Source organism: Charadrius vociferus, unplaced genomic scaffold (genome assembly GCF_000708025.1).
Source record: "Charadrius vociferus isolate BGI_N301 unplaced genomic scaffold, ASM70802v2 scaffold429, whole genome shotgun sequence".
Taxonomy (NCBI): domain Eukaryota; kingdom Metazoa; phylum Chordata; class Aves; order Charadriiformes; family Charadriidae; genus Charadrius; species Charadrius vociferus.
The window spans coordinates 1,776,444-1,796,146 of NW_009650250.1; the positions used below are offsets into that span (position 1 = coordinate 1,776,444).

The 19,703-nt window shown below is 39.3% G+C and overlaps 1 protein-coding gene across 1 annotated transcript in view; it reads left to right on the top strand.

The window, feature by feature from the left end:
• The window catches only part of LDB3 (LIM domain binding 3), a 77,485-nt gene that overhangs the window by 36,709 nt on the left and 21,073 nt on the right, over window positions 1–19,703 (top strand). Inside the window, exon 3 of the mRNA XM_009893030.1 lies at window positions 13,110–13,185. Within this exon, the coding sequence (XP_009891332.1) occupies window positions 13,110–13,185 (76 nt within the window). The remainder of the gene's footprint in view (window positions 1–13,109; window positions 13,186–19,703) is intronic.

The window sequence follows — 19,703 nt, forward strand, 5'->3', positions numbered from 1 at the left end:
TAGAACCCTATTAAAGATCCGATATCCTAATGTCTTGAACAAAAGGCATCTCCACAATATTTGGGAAGTTAGATTAATCTCACCTTGAAAAAAATCATTTTTTCTAGGCTTAAACGGCAGCTAACTGCAAAAAGATTGTGTGAGTTTAGCCACCTGCCCAAAATTTACAATGAAACATACTTTTTTCAACAAAAATAATTTTACAAAGATTGTATTGGTGAGAAGAATAGTTAAGATGAAAAATATGGGAGTAGTCTCTAGTGATAATAATTTTCAACCAAATAAGAACAAAACAGGAGAAAGGCAAAATCTCCTGGGACTTGCTTACCAGGAAAATGACTGTGCTAAGAGATCATTTTTACTTTTTTAGACATGGCCTGCAGCAATGAAACTGGAGTGAAGTGTTCGACTGCTATCAAAAAGCAAAGCTAGGTTCCATAAAGATCACAGAGATGAGTACACTCAGTTATCTAGTTTGCATAAAAATTTGGAAACATTGGAAATCCTTTCAAATGGAAAAGGCATATATGTGCATTAGGAAATTGACTGTTGTGATGGTAAAACTTAAGCCCTGAATTTTGATGATCTTTGACATTTATGTAAAGTAATCACATGGCTCTACAATATGTTTCAAGGTCATGAAATGCCTTACCAGGCAAACTGTGGCTTGGTTTTGCTGTTGCAGCATTGGAAGTAGAAGTGAACTTGCTTGTTTAGTCTGTAAGGCCATGGAAGAACCAGTGGAACGTGAAATCTAGACATAAATGCTCTGAGACAGAAAGCTTTTTATTTTTCTAATGGCTCTTGGCTCTCAAGAGCGATGGCCTTTCCTTTTATTGATCCTGGCCATGAAGGTTTCATGAGCATTGTTTATAACCTGACAGTTCAGACAGTGTTTGCTGCTACTCACTTTTATTATCGCACTTAAGTTCCCTGTGGGGTTTCTCTTTCAGGGTGGGGAACTGGTTTTGTTTTTTTTTTATTTGGCTGTCAAGAAAAGCTGTACATGGTGTCAGCACTTGTGCAGGACATCAAATTGCAAGACATCAAACGTAGCAGAAGGGAAGCATTAAGAATGCCCATTCGTACTTGCCTGCCTAAACAATGAGAGTCTGCACTTCTCTGGCTATACAAACTTAGTTTTTCTTCAAGTACCATCAATCTGCACTGTTCAAGGTACACTAATGTAGCTCTTCAATAAGTGCTTAGTGCGCAGTGTTGGCCTGAGTGGAATTTGCCATGTTTCAGTCATGTAGATACCCCGTTATGGGTTCAGGAATTTGTGGATGTCAAGTTTTTTGCTGACAGCTTCCTTCCCTAAACTCCCTGTTAAATTTGTTATCACCTCACCCACACTACGTTTTCACATGAAACCACAAAATTAGGGTGGAGGTCTCACCAACTATGCCAGAGGCTTGATCAGGCAGCCAGAACTTGTCTTGTTACTGGCTTGAGTCAAACGCTGCATTTTCTGACTATTCATTTTTGATGTCTGGCTGCCTAGTTCTCCAGAGCGTGCCTCCCTGTGCTGCTTTTGGGAAGTTCAAGGATGCAGACAGGCAAGTGGCAGGGAGCTGAAGTATTTGGACCATTCCTGGAGAGAGCGACCTGTGAGCCAGTGGTGTGGAAAGGTATGGGACCCTCCAGACCAGCTCTGCTTCCTTCAGTTTAGAAGACGAAACAAATCTGGGAAGTGAAGTCTCTTTTGCTGAAGAAAGGAGAGCAGCAGTCGGGGGAGAAGGAAAGAAATTTCTTTGGCACTGTGCACTATTACCCAGCAGAACTCCATCAAGCATGGTAGTATTCAGGCAAACAAGGCTGATATTCTAAAACATTGGATACTTATATAGATGCAGCTCGTTCCTTAGAAACCTACATTACTCTAGAGGTACTGAGAGGGGATTGGTGCTAGTTCTGCTACACAATGCTACGGAAGGCTATGATCATCCTCTGTAATGACCTGGGTTGTGGTGGAAAAAGACATAGCCTTGCTTTTAATCTTTTTGTGACCTCCTGGAGTTTAGTCCTCAGTCATTTTTCAGTATCAGTTTCTAATCAGTTACTTGAGCTACACAGCTGCACCCAGGCATTTTAATTCTGGGCCAGTCAAAGTTCATCTTTAACTGGCTGGCTGTCCCACAGACACTAGGCCATAAACTTATTGTCCTACAGTATTCAGTTCACAGGTGAAAAATTAAATGCATGCAAAATCTATTTTTATTTCATACAAATGAGTTTCTTTTTTAAATTCACAGTAAATGCAATGCACGAGAGCGTGGTATTATTTGTCAACACATTTCACTGGAGCATCCACAACATCCATTTGATCTTAACTCAAGGAATCTGATCAGCCTCCTTGGAAAGGATTCACCAAATGTACTGGCTTAGTTTGGAAAGTGCTGTAACAGGAGTGCGCCTCATTCTGCTGGCACAAACATTCCTGTGACACTCTAAGACTCCTGCCTTGGCGTCACCCTGTGCTGCTGCAGAGGAGCAGGGGAGGTGCAGACTTTCTGTGCCTGGGGTGCGTTGACACAACCCCCCCCTCCCAGGGCATGCTGGTGATGCTACCGTTCACTTCCAGTCGGTCCCATTTGACTGTGTTTTGCTGGAAAATCAGGAGCTAAATAATCCTTTTCTCTAGTAAAAGGGAAAGTGCAGAGGCAAAGCTATGAGAGACTTATGGTAAATATTTAATAGCTTTCCTTTTTTGTGCAGCACCACAAGATGGCTGATCCTGCAGTATTTATTTCAGGCCTACTATAAATAAAGCATGTGGTGACAGTAAACTGCAAGCGAGGGGAATTCAGTGGTTATTGTAAACTGCTTTCTTTTGTCTGAAGCTGTGAATAGTAACCAATTCTGTGCGTGTTTTAGGTCTGCTCCTGGGCACGTTTTAAATCAGAACCAGATTTAGGCTGTGTTTATGCCCAGAAGAATTAGAAGAGGTTATCTATCCCAGTTTAAGAGTAAATTAAAACTAGATAAACAATATTGATGAAAGCACGGTCTGACATAGTGGTACTTAAACTATTCTGTAGAAGCATTTCCTAAAGCATTGTAGCAGATGATTAGTAAAAACAAACAGAATATGAAAAGATGGATTTGAAATTTTTTTTTCCCTTCTTTGAATGATTCCATTACATTCATCAGACTAACGACGTTTTCACTCAGGGGCTGCTTACATACTGGAGGTAGAATCTGAGCCCATATGAATGTGACTATTTTTTTTGAAAGGAAGACTAATGCTAGTGATAATTTGCTGGTGTTCATGTTCAGCATTGTGATCCTGAAATCCATTCTCAGAGTGACTTATGTTTTTCCTGGTTGCCTTTCTGACTGCAGTCTTGAAACTATGGAAACCAAATGCCCAGTACCAAATGACTGCTCCTTGGGTGAGGCTGCAGCAACACTTTTACACTCAGGAGTCCCACCTGGGACTCAATAGCTAGCATAACAGCACTTAAGTTTAGGGAACAACATCCACATCAAAACTCCAGTAAGGGTTTCTGAATTCCTGGATGCAGAAGTGGGATGGTTGTGACCACGTCAGACTGGATTAAGGATATGAATGCCTGCCTCCTATCAGAACAGTATTTAACAACTAAGTCTTAAGTGTTGACAATGCCATGTGCATTTGATAATATTTCAGTAGAAATTATGAACTCACCACATTTTCAAGTATCAATATGTTCATATTGCCATGGAAATATAGCCTCAAATTAGATGACACTTTAAAAAATTACATAAGAGTATAAAAAGAAAAAATTAGAAAAACAAAGCTCTGTCCTTTAATCCATTTCCTTGCGTTCTGTAGAAATTATGTTTAAATATGCCAATATCATTCTCAGCAGGATTTAAAGGTTAAATTAAGAAAATGCTGGCTAAATATCAGAAAGAAATAAATTTAAAGCTGGTGCAATGTTAGATATTCCATGTGATGTTCACTGGAATGATTATGATCTAGTCTGGAGCAAGTACTGAGATTGTGAACAGTCTGTGTTGGAGCCCTCCACAATTCATTCAGTGAATGCCTTAGTCTGTAGGTAACTGCATGTACCTGTATTCAGGAGAGGTATTATAAAATCTACCTTTGGAAAAATAAGAAAAGTGGAGTCGTCAAACAGTTGCTTACATGCTTTAGTGAATCACAAGGTGTAAAAATTCAAAATTTTAAGCAGATTAGAAAAAGGAGAGGAAGACTAATAGCGGATGTGACATGTGATACTGGTTAGTTTATTTGGCTTAGACGTGACTCTAGAAGTTTTGAGAGCCATCTGCCTCTGATAGCCAAGGTTTCCTCCCCAAACTTCTGATGACGCTGTGTGCTCAAAGCATGTAAAGAGACATATCCCACTAGTGAATTAAGGAAGCTATCATGTATTACTGTGAGCTGAGAGAGGTGGTCCTCCCTCACTCCTTGTGAAACAGAGGTGGATCCCATTGCATGCCCAGTTGTCTCTGTATGCAGGTATGAGAGGACAGTAGGATTTGTTAATAGATGTCAGGCTAGCATTTGGACAGGGCTGTGAGTTACTGTCTTTGGGTAGTAATATTTAATGTTGTTAAAATTAATGAGATGCTTTTTCCATGGAAAATGAAATAAAATATCTGTGTCAGTCACTGCAATAAATATATTCCTTACATGAGCAGTTTAATTGAGTGGACTGCTATTTACACTCACTGCATAAAGTGTCCTCGTTAGTTTTAGAAAAGAGCCTGGAAACTGTGGATATATGCCAAGGCTTTAAAGGGCAATGAAGTTTTCATTACAACAAGATTCTGCTTAGGGATTAGAACTGTTCTCAGAGTGCACATCACTTTTTTTTTCTCTCCAAATACCAGCTTAGAGGTGAGGTTAAAAATCATCATTTTATTTGGCTGAGAAATATTCTCTGGATGAGCTAAGGATAATCTCCACGTGCATCCTTTCACATATTGTATTGCACTCACCCTGGAAAGGTCAAGACGGGTGTCACAGGCACATCTCGCCAGAGTCAATAGGCTGACACAACTTACTAAATACACATGACAGTTGTAATCTCTCAGACAAACAGTTACTGGTTGTATTCTGCAATGAGGAAGTCGATACGTTACCCAAAATGTTACAGTAGACAGGAAGGTCACAATGTATTAGGGCTGGGACCTTTTCATATTGATTAGTTTAGGCATGGTCACGTCAAAATGTAAATTATGCACTTGAAGCTAATTGGAATGGATGATATAGTATTTTTAAGAAGTGGAATGAAGAATCGTTCAATCAGGTAAAATACTAAGGCTTTACTAGATCAATCTTGTAATGAGTTATTTGCACATGTGACATTTGTAGTTTCCTTTGGAGCCTTACTGTGGTGTTTCTTGCCCACCAGCCACTATAAAAGCTGTCAGGCCTCATTCTTTTTTCACATCTTAATCATTGGTGGCCCCATTGTTTCTTGCAGCAAGAGCAGAGACACACCCAGGTCTGTTTTGCACAGCTTTTGGGCATCTTCAGGGGTTGGCCACCTCTTCGTGTCTGTGCTCTCCCTGGCTGGTGTCTCTTGCAGCATGACAATACTGAGCACTGGGTACAGGCTGGCCCTGTGGTGTTTCTGCATTACTGTAATGACAACTTCAAACAGTACTTGAGCACCTCAAAAAGAAGCAAATTCTTTTGACAAATACTGGCTAACTTTCTTGACTTAACCGTCTTAAGACATAGAATTATAGTTCCAGTCAAAGTCTCTCAGATACCGGCATTAATGGAAAGCTCATTGAAGTGTTTTAGCTTGGAAACAGAAAAAGTGAAGGCCTAAATGAGGCAGACTTTAGTTAAGATCTAATTATCCATGTTCACTAATTTTTCTCTCCCATATATGTCAATTAGAAATGCTCTAAAAGCCATGTGGCACACTGTAAGGTCCGCATCCCAAGTAAGAGGAATTGCAGGAAAATCAGCTAAGTAAATATGCTTCTTTAACAGTTACAGGAAACTAAAGAAAGTAATTTGTGGTCAGGATGCTCAAAGTATCCTGAGTTAGGCTTTTGCTTTTAGAAAATGTTGAGTGGCAAGGGGAAAACCAGGTGACTTCTGCATAGTATTAGAAATCTGTTTGGATTTGGACAACACTTGAACTCCTCTGTATGAGCAGAAGGCAGTTACAAAGCTTTATATTATTCTTTTGTGAATCATCATATCTTTGAAGTTCAGCTGTGATTCCCCGATTCTGGAGCTGGCTCTTTAGGGTGATGCTCTACAGCATTCCCCAGTGCTGTTCTGAAATCTGTACCTGAATGACTTTCACCCTTAAGGAAGCTGTTAAGAAGCCAAGAGTTGCAGGACTGTAGTGGACACTCATGATACCTGAATGTGGGTAGTCTAAGTCTCAAGGACACTACCTGCATGGCAGGCGAAAATTAAACAGGGTAAATCACTATGGTTCACCTCAGGTACTTTTCAGCTAAAGAACTTACATAAATATTAGATAGTTGATTCTTCAAAATTGTTATTTATTATGTTTACTGGGGAGAGTTGTGTCACATCTCAAGACCAGGGTTTGGGAGGCTACATACAAGCACTGAATCTTTATTCAGTGCCTCTTCTGCTCTTTAATAATAATAGCTAATTCTTCGCTCTACACTATTAGCTTCTTACATAACCCAAATGTTTTTTCTGCTCTTCCTAAACTAACACCTTGTTTTATTATTTTTATGTTTACCTTAAATAGATTTCTTTTTAACATCTCTCAGTAATTATAAATAATGAATATAATTATGAAATCATTAATAATAAATAACTATGCTGAACTTAGAGATTTCAAGTGAGACACTACATCTGAAGGATATATACCATTAAGCTTTGATCCCTCTCTGATAATTTTGATTGTATTTCAGCCTCTTGCTTTTGATTCTGTAACACCATTCTCTATAGCTAGGCAATCCAAGTTCTACATTTAGCCAATTTATTGTTGAGGTGAGAATAGTGGCTTCCTATTTATAATCAATACCTGTTTATGTATTTCTGAATATTTGAAGTACTGTTGTTTTGCCTGCACTGTGCTGAAAGTACATCTTAATGTTGCTGCTGTTATTTTAAAGCAAGCATTAGAGGAACATCTGATGCTTTTATCTGATTAGTAATAGCCATAGAAAACATGTAAATGAGAAGTAGAAAGTAAAAAGAACACGTCCCTCCGATAGAATCCTGTTTCAGTCTAATTAAAATGTATTTTACTTGTGAATCCTGTGCTACTCAAATTGAGTTAGTGTGGATAACTAGAAAAGCTGTGCAAAACTCCTGTCATGAAATTGGAAGTCAAATGTGAACATGGATTGGGTTAACATTAGAAATTCAGGTAAGTAGCATTGTGATTATAATCTATCGATGAATCTTCTCAAGCAAAACTAGTAAAATACCATATTTGAGCTTAAAACAAAGCAACTTAGCTGTGTGAGAGATTTGAATGATAATATAGTGACGTCAACAAGGTTTTGCGAGCTACAGTAGATCACGGTATAACTGAGTGATCTATTGGTAATTCAGCATTAAAGCAAGCTCCTTTTCAAATTCTTATGATCTACTTATTACTTAGAAACAAAGTTATGGATTTGATTTAAATGAATGTATTTTTTGAACAGTGTTGATGGCAATACAACTCTACCTACAAATTCAATCTATGGCAGCATAAACAAGTTCTGTAACTTGAAATAACTTGAAATTTCCTGGGGATGAACCCACATTTCTTTATGGGTTTCCTGAGTTTTCGGTAGTGGTGAGGAGAGAAAAGGTTTGGAAATGGTTTAAAAGCAATGCAAAGACAGGAAGAAGAAGACAGCAAGAAGAATAACCTGCCTGAAAAAAAGGTGTCCGTGCTCCGTGGAGGTTGCGTAGAGCTTGCTGTCTGCATTGGGTGAGTGCCGGGCATGCGTTCAGCATGCGTCCTTAGTACGCTTTGGAGAAGTGACACACAGAGCACGGCTGCAGGGATACTGGCAGAGCCTCCCCATTTGCCCATAGGAGCTGCAGGGATGGAGGAATTTTAGGGTTGGTACCGCGTCAACTAAGAAGAGATGGAGGCATCGGTAGCCAGTTGCTCCATGCAAGAGCTGGAGGGCAGAATGTGCAGCAGTTCAAGAAAGAAAGGATTTTGCATAGCAGGAGGGAGGGGAAGAGTTAAGAAGATGCAACAGGCACTGTGCAGATGCCACAGAAGTAGAAAGGGTCAAAGAGAGACCAGGAGAGTAGAATTTGGTTCTCCAACATTTTTTAATAGATACTCCTTTTCAAAAAATGTCAGCTTTACACGTTATCTGCAGTTCTGTTTCTTCCCTTCCTTTCACAAAAATCTCCAGGGCGTCTTCCCCTTTCCTTTCTCGTTCTATCCCATAATGTTTGCAGCTGCCTCTGACTCGGATCCCTTCTAAGGGAAAATGAGTATTACATACATGGGTATTACATACTTCCAAACAAATCCTCTTTCATAATTTTTTTTTTTTTAGGTAGCAGCTTCCCTTTACATTGGTACCATTTATGCATAAGAAGTTTTTGTCCATATATTGCTGTGGGTATGAACATTAGGTCTGGAAAGCATAATTGCCTGTCATGCAATCTGAGTGCAGCACAATGCAGGGAAATAATTAACAAATCAGTCATCCAGCCAAATGCTAATATTTGCATTCTCCATTGATACACAGAGAGAAAAACTGCTGATGGAAATACTTTTCTATTTTATTGCAGGCACAGACGATAACCTGAGAGAGGGAAAGTAGGTCTCATGCTAGCCCCAAATGGATCGCAGTTATATTTGAAGTACTGTGAAATGTTCAGGGTTTTGTCTTTGTGATTCCCGTTGGAGTCACCAAGACTGTTTGCTGATGTCCCAGGCAGGGCTTAGAGAATTAAACCGTGGTATCACGAGACTCAGGATTTCCTGTGCAAGACTTACACACGAGAAGAAGCTTCTGTTTGGCTACTTAATTCACCGTTTAGCTGAAGATTTAACTGACACATTACCGATCTTAGCATTTATTAAATGGACATCTCGGATTGATAGCCATGAGTAATATTTGGTCTGTCCCTTTTATGTCTCTTCCCCTCCCACCCCTGCCCCCGCAAAATTGTTAGGAATATTATTGCATTACAACAGGTATATATGAGAAACCCAATTCTACACGCTCTATTGTTTTGCATCCTGCTATGTGCTCACCCACTCCACTGCAGAATGACTCCACTTCAATTAGGTGATAAGTATGTAAAATGTTTTCTAAGCATTTCTAACCCTAATCTAATCTGGTTTATTACCTTTCCATGACTTGACCCCTTTTCATTTTCTAGCAGTTGAAATATTAAGATACAGTTATTAAAATGCTCAACAAGGTATAAGTAAGTGCTCGTGTGTAATAAAACGAAAGCAGGAGCTTACTGTAAGAAAATAAATGTTAGTTTTAGCTGTCCTGAGAATTGGAAAAGAGAAGATAGACACTGACTGGTGAAAATAGGAAATATTAAAAAGCCATGTGAAGATGAAAAAGCGGTGTTATCTCTTAGATCATGTCACCTTTCTGCAAGTACAGCATTGTGCTCCCCTGAGGACACAGGTTAAACTGTGGCAGCTCCTCTTAATGCAGTTGACTCCTAATGAACCTTTGTTGTGAGTGCAAACATACCAGGATTGAAGGCAAGTGCTCTTCAATTAAAGATATATTTAGGTAGGTGGGAACAAGTAGAAATTTTGACAGCCATATCAGCAGTGCTATCAAAATTGAACTGCCTTGCAAAACTGCATCCATCTTGGTTTTGAACTTCATCAAGAAAGAGAAGCAGTACCAAGGGAGAGAGGAGGCGTGTCCGTGGGGACAATTAAAGAACTACCAGTATGATGTACTTGTACATCATTAAAACTGTGTCAAGTTTTCACTTTGAAATGAGGTTTTTGTTTCCATTTCTAACTTTGAAAATATAGAAGAAAATGTCTAAAAGTTGAAATCAAATTAATTGCTTCAAAAATACATTTGTGATGGTACATTTCAACATCAAATCTAAAATTATCAGAGTCACTTGTGAAATTTGGACTTTCGTCCTCCTCATAGCCCTACTAAGCAAGTACACTCCCGGAGTGTTTGGAATAAAATAATTGTGCAATCAGTGGATTAAAATGTAAACCTGGACACACACGTTTGCAACAGCACCATCATCACTTGAAAAGCAAACTTGTATTGCTGCAGAATTTGATTCATCTAGCAAAAGAGGGAGGGGAAAAACAATGTCCTGAACTTGCAGATGTTTTTCCCGGAGGAGTAATGCCTCTTATGTAAATGATCACTTTATTCTGTAAGTGCATACACTTTCATTCCACAAATTGGCTTCACCTCTTCTGCCCTTTTCTCTGGTGCAAGCCTCTGCTAAATCGAGCAAGCTTCATCATTCTGTTTTTAACGTCAAAGCGATAAACATCCAGGGCAGAGTTATGTAGGAACCTCATTGTTTTAAGGTAACATCTTGAAACTTCAAAGTCAGTGTGAAATAAAAATCTTGGTTGGGTAGCACTGTGAATGACAGATGTAGCTTATCAGTAACATGGAAGAAATATAGCTTTCTAACATCATCTTCTGTGGTCAGGTAATGAGTGAGGAAAAATAGACATACAGTAAACAACAGAAGTGAGGGAGTAGTCTGGTAAATGAGTTCCTTTGCTACAATACAAATATTTTCCAGTGATGCATCAAACGTGCAGTAAGTATGTGATTGTTTGCTATACCTCTGTACGTGACAAACAACGTTTACTGTGCTGAGCAGCTTTGGCACTAAAATTCATGATCAGCGAGCAGAGCAGAGGGGACAGTTTAGTGTATGCTCTGCACAGCTGTGGTCTTGAGTATGCCCAGGTGCCCCCACGTAACTTCACAGAAATAACGGGGCGTACCCAGAAATAACCCCAATAGCAGTAGGATCTCTCCCCCTAAATCTTTGTCTGTTCATAAATTGTCACAGTCAATTTTCAGAAACTCTGACTGTGTTTTGGGCTGCAGCTGATTTTTTTTTTCTTTCTGTTTTTTGCTGTCTTTCATGATACGTGTGGCTGAATATGATTTATTGTTTCTCTTTCTGAGCTAAAAGAGTTGGAGGAAGGGTATGGCACTCACTCCTGAGGGAAGATCAGTTGGTAACTCACCTGAGGAAAGTTTGTTCTAGGCAGTTAGTGATTAGCTCTTGTTCTTAGAACTTGAAGGTATGTATTTCTCAGATAATTATGTCTTAGGGAATATATTGTGATATATTCCAACTGTGAGTGTCAACGTTAGTGTCTTTTATAATTTTCTAGCCTCTTGTTTCAGGAATACTTTGTCAGTGAATTTCACAGGTTAATTACCTATTGTTTAACAAAATGCCAGTTTTCATTGTCTCCTCAAACTATTCATTTTCCTATTATCTCGTTGTGAGGTAGGCATCTCTTACCTCATCTTTGTTTTCAACTCTCAAAGTGGCATAATTTCCATATCCTCTATATGGAAATTTTCCAGTTCCTGTAAGGATTATTCCTTTTTCCTGAGTTCTTTTGTTTGTTTGCTCTTGCTTATGGAAATATTTTATGTGTAGTGACTAAAGGTACTTAAACAGCGCAATGTGAAGCTGGGTATTAATGCAGGGATTGCCCCTGTGCATGAGCCCAGTTTTCGCCTAGCTCAGCTTTCTGTCTCTGATAGATGCCACTGGTAAGTATTTCAGAGGAAAGTGCAACACAGCCCTCAGTAAGGAAGTAATGAACCTAACACAGAAGGTCTTCCACTGTTAGTCTTTTAAGTTGTGCCATGAAAAATGAGAATCTGTATGGCAACTTATTTTTACCCAATTTAAAGCAGCTGCTGGGTTTTTTGTTGTAAGTATAAATATCTAATCCTTTCTGTTATCCTGCTGTTCTCGTAGTCTCAATGGTGTAACACTGAGTTTCACCTCAGGTTAATCAAGTGCTCTAGGAAAAAATGTTTGCCTTTATCAATGTTATATATGCTGTCTTTTCAATTTCACTTAATGTCCAGGAACGTGGCTTTATTTCCCTTTTTATACCATTCATTATTTTCTAAGCCTCTGTAATGTCTTCCCTTGTTCATCTCCTGTCTAAAGCAAACCGTTCCAAATGTCTCAGTCAATTCTACTTGATCTGTATGCTTTTAAGTATTTTTATTTCATTTTTGTACCTGTCCTAATTTTTGAAATGTACTTTCTAAAAATGAGAATTCCAGGCATAATCCAGATCTGTAGGTTCGCAATAGGATACTACTTGCATAATTCTGATTCGTTTGACTATTTTTACATTTTTCATTTCATTTTCTCTGGTGATCACATGTGTACTGGAAAGATTTCAGGGGGATGTTCTCGCGACAACTCCCACCAATGCCTCTTCACTTACCTGAGCATCCTTGAGTGCTTCAGTTAGCATTTGTTACTGTGCTTGCTTTGTTATGTTCCAATGAAAAGGGCAAACTCTGTGTTTTGAAAATATTTTAGTGGGGTTTATTTGTGTTTTTTAAATGAACGTGTATGTATATTTGTCAAAAACAGGTGAAAGGCAGACATTTCGAGTGGGGTGTGGTTAATTCAGTAGTGATCTGCTGCTTTTGAGACTAAATTGTCTGAAACGAAGCCCATGTTTCTTCCTGCAGAGAGCTTTAAATTATGTCAGATGCTATACAGTTTAAGCTATTAAGTAGTAATCTTTTGAGGAGTTGATCTTGAGATGCTTCAGTACCGATGTTTAGTCTCTGCATTTTAAGACACTTCTAAGTCCCTTTTTCCAGAGTGCTGCCCAAACCTGAATTTATCTGGTTGTGGCTGAGCGTCATCTATGAAAATGCAGTTTGTCAAAAGGTACTGGAAAACGGATGATTTCCCAAGGCAGAGGCTGCTTCTGTAACTGGTGGCTTTTCATTGTTCGGAGAAACTATATCAAAATTTTTCTCACATTTAAGACCTTTGCAAATGAGGATGTAGAAAAAACATGATGATCACTAGAAAATCTACGCTACGCTTAGTTTTTACTCCCAATGAAGCAGCATTTTTACATGAAATGAAAGTTGAAATATAGGAGTCCAGATTGCTAATCTTTTTTCTTTTCTTTCGGGGGGGTTCCCAGATCTAAACGTCCAGTGCCGGTTTCAACCACAGCGCCCAGAATTGACTCTCCCAGGGCTGTAATTCCCCACCAGAAGGTATGTGACATGTTTCTCCTCAGCCAAAGTTAATATCATTTTTATCTGCCGCAACAAAGGTAAATACATACTATAAGAAATAGCTTTTGCCCACCCCAAATAAGTAAACATTGAATCAATGTACAGGCAGCAAAACTGCCACAATAGTGTATTTAGTCATCTGTATGTTGCTAATTTCTGATTAGCAGAACCAAAGCATCCAGCTATCCTCTCATGTGATCTGGTCTAACTCATTCTGAGCAATCTGTTTTCATCTATGCTGCAAGAGGCTACCAAAGCTTCTCAAAATAAACATTTGCTTTTGTAGTTGCCTGGGGAAAAACCATTAGACTGTGCCTTAGTGTATCCAAATCCTGACTACAACTGAAAAGACCCTGATTTGGAAAGAGACCATTTGGGCATTTGAAACTGTGTTCTTGTCACATTATTCAAAAGACATGAGAATAAAAAATACAGAGGATAAGTCAATTTAATGAACAACAGCAAGTGGCAGAGGAAATGGATGGCTTGGTTTCTGTTGTCAAAGCTCGTCATCTTCCATAAAATAAATGTTCCTATTAGAATAAACAGCATTCATTGACTGTACCTGGCAACTCATCATCTGTATCTCTTGAGGCACTGAGGAGCAAGGATACCTCAAAGATGGTACATATCCCTAAGCTCAAGCACTGGGTCGGACATTTGTGTTGCTGATGCATTTAATTAGATAAATGGAGAGGTAGTAAAATCTCCATTGCTGCAACTTTAGCCCTTCTGTGAATGCCAGTTTTGTCCCTAGCATGTAGTATAAATAAGAAACACTGAAGAACAAAATACATGGTGAATAAGGTCATGCTCAGAGTTGTTTCTTCTGCTTATATTGTGATTTTATAAAAGTTATCTTGGAGAAAGTTGTTGGAAGAGTCATCAAACAGTACTGTGAAACTCCTAGAACAAAACCGATGGATCATTCTTGTAGTTAGACTGGTGTTCAACTGCACCAGCAAAGTAATAGGGACAGGAAGGAGGAGAAAGTACTTATTTTCCCTCAAGAACTACACTACAAGAATGCTGTTAGTTTTCAAGGCAGCAAGCAGACATGTCTCTTCAGAGTTATTCACCAACACAAGACTGACTACTATCTTTTGTGACCCTCATTAGCACCTGTGCAGGTATGATGAATTTGCCTACTTCCACCACATAAAAGCTTTTATACATCAGATTTTCATGACTCTGTATTAGATGCATTTCTTCCATAGCAAGTGTCAATTTTAAAATTACTGCCATGGGTATTCAAGGCTGTTTACCACACAAAACATTTCTCTCCCTGAACTATCTACCCTGTAGCAAAGTTAACGCCACACACTGTAGGGTTTTTTTTTAAAGGTCCTTTTTTTTAAAGGCCTTTGGTATGAAAGCTATAAAGTCCCTTTACATTTCCTATATTAACCCTTCAGAGAGCGATGAGTATCAGAGGACTCAACCCTTTTTCAGAAGCATGTTGTTTCACACATAAGCATTCTGTGCATCAGTGCTTAGGAAAGGTTTTAGGAGCTGTTGGAGGCAGCGTATTCCGAATGGGCTATAGGCAGTACTTGCAGCTGGAAAAGAGATTTCCTGGAGCCTTTCTGGAGGAAAAGGGTGGCAACTAGAAGGTATGGTAGGAAACAGGCCATCTTGTGGTATTCAGAAAGGTTTTCTTAGGTGTAGGGTCTTTTGCCCAGGGGGACGAGGTAGCAGTAGAATGCCAGAGTTGGGGGCCCTTTGCAGGTCAAGAAGAGTGACATTTGTGTCACTAGTATACACTAGTAGACAACAGTAATTTTTAACTGAAGAGCAATTCTGCTTGGTGGTTTGGAAGGGAATGAAGGCATTGAACCATTGGAGAAGTCTTAAAATCCAGAATAAAATATCTTTACAGATACAAACAGTGGTATGGGGATTTTGCAATAAGGTATGTTACGGTAAATATACTTTAAAAATCAAGGTTTCTTTGCTTGTCCCTTTATTATTTCTAGTAAGAGTATCACCGTAGAAATTAAGGATACCGTGACACATAGGCAGAAGCTGTCACCTCCCCATCACTGCTTGACAGTGTTTAGGCTCTGATGGTTCCCATGAAATGAATTTGATTGCATTTCAAAAAACAGCAAAAAACTACATTACAAGACAGTCGAGACAGTGTTGTCCTCAAGCATCGAGAGAAGTTTTTCTCAGCTTTCTCTGAGTCAAGGTTAAGGCATGGCAATGTTAGCTAAAAAATCTGCATGTGCAAGTTCAGCGTCTAGTGTAAACCATAAACTCTCTTGTACATTATTGCTGATCTGATTGCAGCTTTCACTAATAATTTTCAAGCATGTATTTCTTTGACTGCTATGGTCGTGGTTTTTTGTGTTTTAGAAAAATAAGCGTACATTCTTCTACAAAGATGTAAGGAAGGTATAAAACCACCCAAGTTCTACACCATGATAGAAATTTTTCTACATTCCACAAGTAACATACATTCTCGCCTTACTTTCTTCAGCTGATCGATGCTATGGATGATACAGGTTATGCAACCATAAATATGGCATCAACTGAGCTATAGGGCTATTGTTGGAATTTAAAGTTTGACTGAATTGCAGTTTCACTATTTCCTTATCTGACATTAATCTCGAACTTGAAACACTTTTCATTAAGTGTAGTGAAATCTTTTTAAATTAGTGAAAGATTTAGTCAAGTCTTTTGCACCAGGTGTGACATAGCTGGAAGAATGGTTATAACTAATGCTGAAAGCATTCAAATAATAAGAAGAGTAAGCATGAGTCCAAGGATCAAAACTGAGCCGTCATCAGTCAATGAGTTCTGCAGCTTTTCAGGGAGGGGCACAGCACAGGTGAAGATTCAGCTCAGTGCAGTTCAAAACGTTCATGCTGAAGCTTTGAGACTTTAACATTTGTCCCTTTGCATAAAGGTATTAAGACAGCCTCTTTAATTTTAATGATATGACTCTGTGTTGTCCTGGTTATGAAACAGTACTAAACGCACTTATTTCAGAGTCCCAGTGAGGATCTCATAATGCTTATGATTTGTTACCTGCCAAATTTGGGAACCTACGTGGCTAAGAGAAAATAGATGAAGAGATGATTGACTTTTTAAGTAAAGCATGGAACGGAAGAGCTGTCTGAGCCAAAAGCTAATTGTTGGATGTCTTTGCGCAGAGTCATTTAATGCCATGGTGCCTCCATTTCCCTCTTTCTATAAAAAGTTTAAAGCAACAGCTGCTTCTTGGGCACGTTGGGAGGTCAAATTCATTAGTATAGCATTAAAATTGTTCTCCCAGAAGTGCATAAGGTGAATAAAGACTGTACGGTCATAGCAATAGAACATGGGCTGTCAAAGGAAGAGGACCTGAAAAACTGGTATTGTATCTTCCAATATAAATTTGTTTCTCGCTTCTCTGATACATAAGAAGGAGCATTTGCCTTTCATAGAAATTGAATATTTATAAAGGAAAGAATAGTATTTCAGAGTGGAAATTAAGCTGATTTGTAGCTTCCTTCTGTTCCCAAATGTTTGAGACTCCTCAACATTTATCAGTTCTAAGCCCATTCGCTGACATGACACTGGGAAATTAAAACGCGATTTCCCCCTCGTAGTGAGGGATCGCTGCAGGAGCACAGCATCTTTCTCGAGGGAAGGCGGCCATCGCTCAGTGTCAGAGCCTCCTCTTCTGGTCGGCCGAAGGGTAGCACCAGACTTGCGGAGTTTGAAATGTCAGCTTGCTTTTCCAGCCACAGAGACTGAGACAGGATGGGATGAGAGCGATGGGAAACAGGGGAACGTTTGTTCCCGTTGGCTGCATTTCACGTGATGTAATGCTGAGAGCCGTGCTGCTGCTCAGTGATAGAAACCTGACCTTCGCATGCAGAAATGGTTTCAGAAATGCTGCGTTGATCTGCTTTTGCCACTGAACTGGAGAAAAAAAAATAATCTAAAATATCCTACTGGGAATAAACTGAATGAGAGATTCTTTGTCAATCACAAAAGGAAAGTGCTAAATAAGCTGATTATTGGGTAGTAATTCTGTAGAAGTTATCCAGCCGCTGTCTTAGACACTCCCTGTTTCATCCCTTTCCCCGCAAACTGGGGGAAAACACCTACCTGAAAACTACCGTGCAAATTAACTTAAAATGGAGAATGCTAACCTGGCGTGGCTGGGTTCCTGGGGATTCTAGGGCTGAGTTACCAGCATGCGAGTATTCCAGCTAGAAATTGATTGAGGATTGAAGCCAAAACTCCATTCACGTCATAACGGTGAGCAAAATCATCAACAGTCATTTTTTATGGTGGTCCTATAATTTTCCCTTTGCCTACTGCTAGTGTCCAGTAACACCAAACCTATGAAAATGCATTAAGATTAAGGAAATATCTGGCATTTCTCTCATTGGCAGTTGAAACACGTGCTTTATAATCAGATCTCCTGGCACGTCCTTTTATTGTGAGGTTTAGAAAGGAAACCCACAGTTAACTTAGATAAAAGCCACAGAGTTTTCAGGGTAACGAAGAAATAGAACTCTGGCATATTCGTTTTCTTCTCTATTGCCTCTGCATTTTTTTAAAAATACTCATTTTGTCCCTCTCTGCTAGCACATATAACTCATTTGCACAAGTGGTGACAATTTATGAACATGGCCTTGTGTCTTTGTGCCTCTTTTACAACACGTTTTTAGAGATAGTCCCTGTTTTCTGTTTATTTAATGGTACTTGGAAGCTTGCAGTAGGCCATTTAAAGGTCGGTTGGTTGCTGTTTTCTGTGTCAGGGTATGTTATGATTGAATTACGTAATTCAAATGTATTTATGTAAAAAGGCATAGTCTGAAAAACACTTTTAGGATTATTTCTGCTGCCTCAGGCAGCTATTAATGCCAGCTAAAATCTCTTCCTGTTTATTACTAAGAAAAATGTTCTCAGTTCATTTTATCTGCCTTACATTTTTGATTCAAAATATCTTAAATGTATTTAATGTTACAATTAATTATATCTTTAGACTTTTAGGGTTGGGGTTTTTTGCAATTAATTTAATTGATTTTTCAAATGTAATCTCCCTAAACTTAAATATGCAATGTAGAAAAATCCAAGAGGAGAGTATAAAATAGTTATCTTTCTAGTGAAGCTTACTATCAAAATCGGTAAATGACATTAATGATAAGCAATACTAGCAAAGGCAGAAAACCAGAGGCCAAATTATTCTCCGGCCTGTGTTTCATGCGAGGCTATGGGGGAGATGTGTGTAAGATGTTAAAGATGGCAATTGAAGCAGTGCCAGCCCAAATCAGGCAAAATGTCACTGCAGGCCACCACCTGCTCTTGTACTGGCTTTCATTGAGGGCACATTGTGGGCTCCCTCCTCTCTTCAGGATAGTGTCCCCTGCCTGTCCCTGTCTCCCAAAGCTGGACTGCAGCGTGCAGCCAGCATTACTGGTGGGGCTCCTATCTGTGAGCATCACGGCATCTGGGCACCAGTTATGGCTGCAGCATATGTAGGTCCAGAGGGAGAGGTTGAAGTGATCCTTCTCCTGTAGCAAAAGCAATGTAGCCCAAGTTAGGCTGGAGCCAGGAGCTTCTGCGATAAACTACAAATTGATGTTATGGCTCTAGAGAAATCTATAAATTAGGGGTATGGTTTAGTGGTGGCTTTGGCAGTGTTAGGTTAATGGTTGAACCTGATGATCTTAAAGGTCCCTTCCGACCTAGGGGATTCTATGAAATTGTCAGGTGTTCAGATAGTTTGTTGGGTACCTCGGCTATAGATTTTTTTTATCCAAAGCACATAATTACAGACAAACAAAAGTGAAGAATAAAACAGGTTTGGAAACTATGTAATTCGGTATTGCACTGATGAGATCCAGCACTCGGGATGCTGGGTTCAAAGAGATGCTAAAAATAAGCAATATTAGAATCTTGTTATTCATGTTCTGGTCGCTGAGCCTTTAGAAGTTAAAGAATAAGAAAACTGAGAATAAAGGTATCAAATGCCCTCCTGAAAGTAAAGTTTGTATTCTTCTTTGATAAATTATCCAGACTGCTGGTAGGCAGACTTCCAAAAAGTATAGAGCTGTAGTCACTGCATGCTGCCAGTAGCTGGAAGGAAATGAGGCAATTTAACCCTAAGGGTGCTCTGTGCTTCCCGCAAAGCGCTGAGTGCCCTCCAGTCCTAGGGATTGGGGTGGCGTTGCACCAGAAAGAGCTTGAAGCAGCAGTAGGGTGCTTTAGGCAACATGAGCACAGAAGTTTTACATGAAACTTTCTCAGAACTCATGCAACAACTTATTTCCTGCATTGTGTTGCTGAAAAAGCAGTATTTTTCTTTTAATAGCAAATCATTTATGAAACTGAAGCATAGTGCTGCATTTGTCCAGGATGAGGTTTTGTTAGAATGTGTGTAATTTGAGCACCGACACAGACTTCCATGGGTATAGCTATTGTAGGAGAGATTCCTGTGCCTTGGACTAAGACAATACCTCCTGCTGTCCTAGTTACGAACACGAGCTGGGACA